At 31.2% G+C, this 3,101-nt stretch overlaps 1 protein-coding gene across 3 annotated transcripts; it reads left to right on the forward strand.

The window, feature by feature from the left end:
* The first annotated feature begins 629 nt into the window (after positions 1–629).
* Positions 630–2,739, forward strand: LOC134241252 (uncharacterized). 3 transcript variants are annotated; one of them, XM_062723314.1, is made up of 3 exons: positions 630–1,321; positions 1,858–1,980; positions 2,263–2,739. In XM_062723314.1, exons 1-3 carry the CDS (start codon positions 679–681, stop codon positions 2,634–2,636), a joined length of 1,140 nt encoding a protein of 379 aa, XP_062579298.1. In that variant the 5' UTR covers positions 630–678; the 3' UTR covers positions 2,637–2,739. The 3 variants fall into 3 exon arrangements, with proteins under 3 accessions (XP_062579298.1, XP_062579297.1, XP_062579299.1); XM_062723313.1 differs by having other exon boundaries at positions 2,239–2,738; XM_062723315.1 differs by lacking the exon at positions 1,858–1,980 and having other exon boundaries at positions 2,239–2,739.
* The last annotated feature ends 362 nt before the right edge of the window (positions 2,740–3,101 follow it).

Here is a 3,101-nt window from a genome sequence, read left to right on the forward strand (position 1 = left end):
TGTATTGGATTGTATACAAAAGTATTTCTTCTGCTTTATTTGGTCCAATTGATCATAAAGGTTTAAGTTACAACATACAAATTTATCATAATAACACATTTTAAAAACAGCAAAATATTTTTTAAAATGCAGCCCATATTGTTTTAAATATTTTTCCTATATATATGTTCCTACATGTATGTAAAACGAAAACTGTTTAATATTTTAATACTGTTGAGTTAGTATCTTCCCAACCAAATGCTAATTTATGATATCAAAAAGGTGGAAATGTAAAACATAATATACATGTAGCACAAATGACAAAGAAACGTGATGAATACACTGTGCTCTATGATCAAACATTTTATATAATATCATTATGATTAATGAAAAAATAAAGTACAAATGTTGGTTCATTTCGTTATTATAGATAAACCCTCTGACTTGAAAAAAATTCAATTGTCCCTTTTCATGTCGTCGACGTCAATTATTTTGCGTTATCGTGTTATCTTTTTAAAGGGCAAAACCTGTGCGTTTATTTTATAAAATGTATGGAGATAACGGATAGTATTCAAGTAGCTCTCATGATCTCACTACATACAAAGTACAAGTATCAATCAAAGATAAGTAAACATGATAATTGAATTTATTTTAAAAATAAGTATTGAATTGTCACAGTTCTTAAGAATTGTATAGAAGATGGGAAATTCTGTGTTTATTTTATTAGTTATCCTTCATGCTGGGAAATGCTTTCTAGTCCCTCCATCCAAAAATAGTACTAATGATGGATCCTTCCCCCATTCTTACTCGTCGGAAAATTCAGGGACCTCACTGGATACCAACATCCTCCATGATATTCTTTCACAGGAAACTGCACTAAGAATTCGCCTGCAGAAAGACGTAGAGACAATGATGAATGAATTTGCTACATTTAAAGCATCTATGACAAACGAAATAAATTCTTTGAAACAAGATATTGCAGAACTGAAGACTGAAAACTATGAACTTCGCCAGAATTATACTGCTTTGAAATCTTTTTGTAGTCATGAATGCCAAAACAATGTCTCTTTTTCTACAGTGCATATGGATGATTTTAACGCAATAAGCAACCTAAAGAAACAAGTGAGATATTTGTCACTTTCTCTTTTGGACCTACAAAAACAATCCGGTGTATTAAATGAAACTTTACAAGATAACTTTAGGAATGTGTCAGGAAATATGAATTCGGGTTTGAAAGACGCAATGATAGATATCCTAAATGTAAAAGAGGAACAGAACAAAATTAAAATCTCACTTGCGAGTATGGACAAAACACATATACAAATGACTTCATCATTAAAAGGTTTGTTATTCCATTAAAGTTGTTTGTTTTAGAGCAATCTTTTTTGCACTCAATCATATTACAATTCTTTGTTACTGTCGGAAGGTTAAATCAGAAATCACTCATGGCGATGGAATCATATAAAAAAGACACAATTTTATGCTTTTCTCATTGGAAATCACCTATTAAATTAAAGATTTCTTAATTAAGTAGACGGAAATGTAAACAGTAAGTGATCAATTCACACCAACAATGCATGTGTCACAGATTATCTGTTTCAAATTATGCTTAAACGCTTTATGTAATTGTTGGCTGCAATATAACAAAAAACAATCAAGGTTTATACTTTCTTTGAAACACATAGCTACAATAAGCCTTTGAAAAAAAAATAAAAAGAGTGCACCTCTATCAATGGACTCGGGGTTGTGAGGATACTACCTGACAGTTATATAGGAACACATGTATCAGTGTATAATATTATTATATAATATTTACATAGTATCACATTGAAGTTACCTTCCAGACAGAATATATAAGATGTAGCAAATCTGTTTTAGATGATTTGAATGTGACATTAAGTGATCTGAAGACTAGCCTCGGTAGAACAGAACGTCAACAGGTTGATCTGGTGAAATCTTTATCAGCACTTGAATGGAACATGTCATCCCTTGTCCAGTCAGGTATTTCCTTTACGATATAATTACATGTAGTTTATGTTTTTGGTGATTACTGCTGCGCTGGAGGTTTTAGATATTATAGAAAATATACATGTACACTGTAGATGCAAATCGTTGATATTATACAGAAAACATATTTCATTTACTTACATAAACTCTCATCTGTGTGCCCAGTCAAGAACTTATTTATCTAATATTGTTATCCACAAAAAGGACTTTTCAAAAGATTTTTTACTATGTTTTACGAATTCTTTACTTCAGAAACACTCAAAATTGGATTTACAGCTTCAATGACTACATCCGACACGAGTACAACGTCTGGACGACGATTGGTCTTCCCGCACATTATACTTAATGAAGGAAACGGTTACAATTCTAACGATGGTGTCTTTACAGCCCCTGTGAATGGAATTTACCTGTTCTATTCGTCTCTCACTTCTTACTCTACTGATTACTGTTCATGTTACATTGTTCGTAATGGCAGTATTAAAGTCAGGTTATACACAGGTGCAGCTCATGATCAATCGGTTTCAAATATGGTTTTGCTCTTACTTCAAAAGAATGACAGGATTTGGTTGAAAATGGCAGCCGGGACACGGATTTATTCAAACGAAAACTCTCCTTCAACATTTTCAGGATACTTAATAAATGTGGCATAACAGAAAATGGAGCAATGAAAATTTTATGTAAATATGATAAACCTGCACGGTTTCTTATAGAAGTGTGACAGACTTCCTGTATATTTAAATTTGATTGGGAAGGCAATCATTCCAATTTATAACTCAGAATGTTATACAAATGTAACACAATTGGACCATACCGTACATATGAATGAATTACATATTAACTTTTTAATATATGTTGTGTTTCTTATATTTGATTAATTAGGACATATGTGTATAAGGCATAATAATCCTTACATGTCCTTGAGAGCCATTTAGTTCTTACGCACTTTATTTCTATTTACTAATTATGTGTTGAATGTAGTCAATATTGTTGTAAATATAAATGTGAATTATTATTGGTCAGTGTTGATGAATTATCACAATTAAATCAAAGATCAATATCTGAACATTTACGTGGTCAGTATCCATTATTGGTATTTAATAATTAATTGAATTGGA

The sequence above is a fragment of the Saccostrea cucullata genome, unplaced genomic scaffold, assembly GCF_032062105.1.
Source record: "Saccostrea cucullata isolate Sc308-1 unplaced genomic scaffold, CSIRO_AGI_Scuc_v1 ctg2897, whole genome shotgun sequence".
In the NCBI taxonomy this organism is placed as follows: domain Eukaryota; kingdom Metazoa; phylum Mollusca; class Bivalvia; order Ostreida; family Ostreidae; genus Saccostrea; species Saccostrea cuccullata.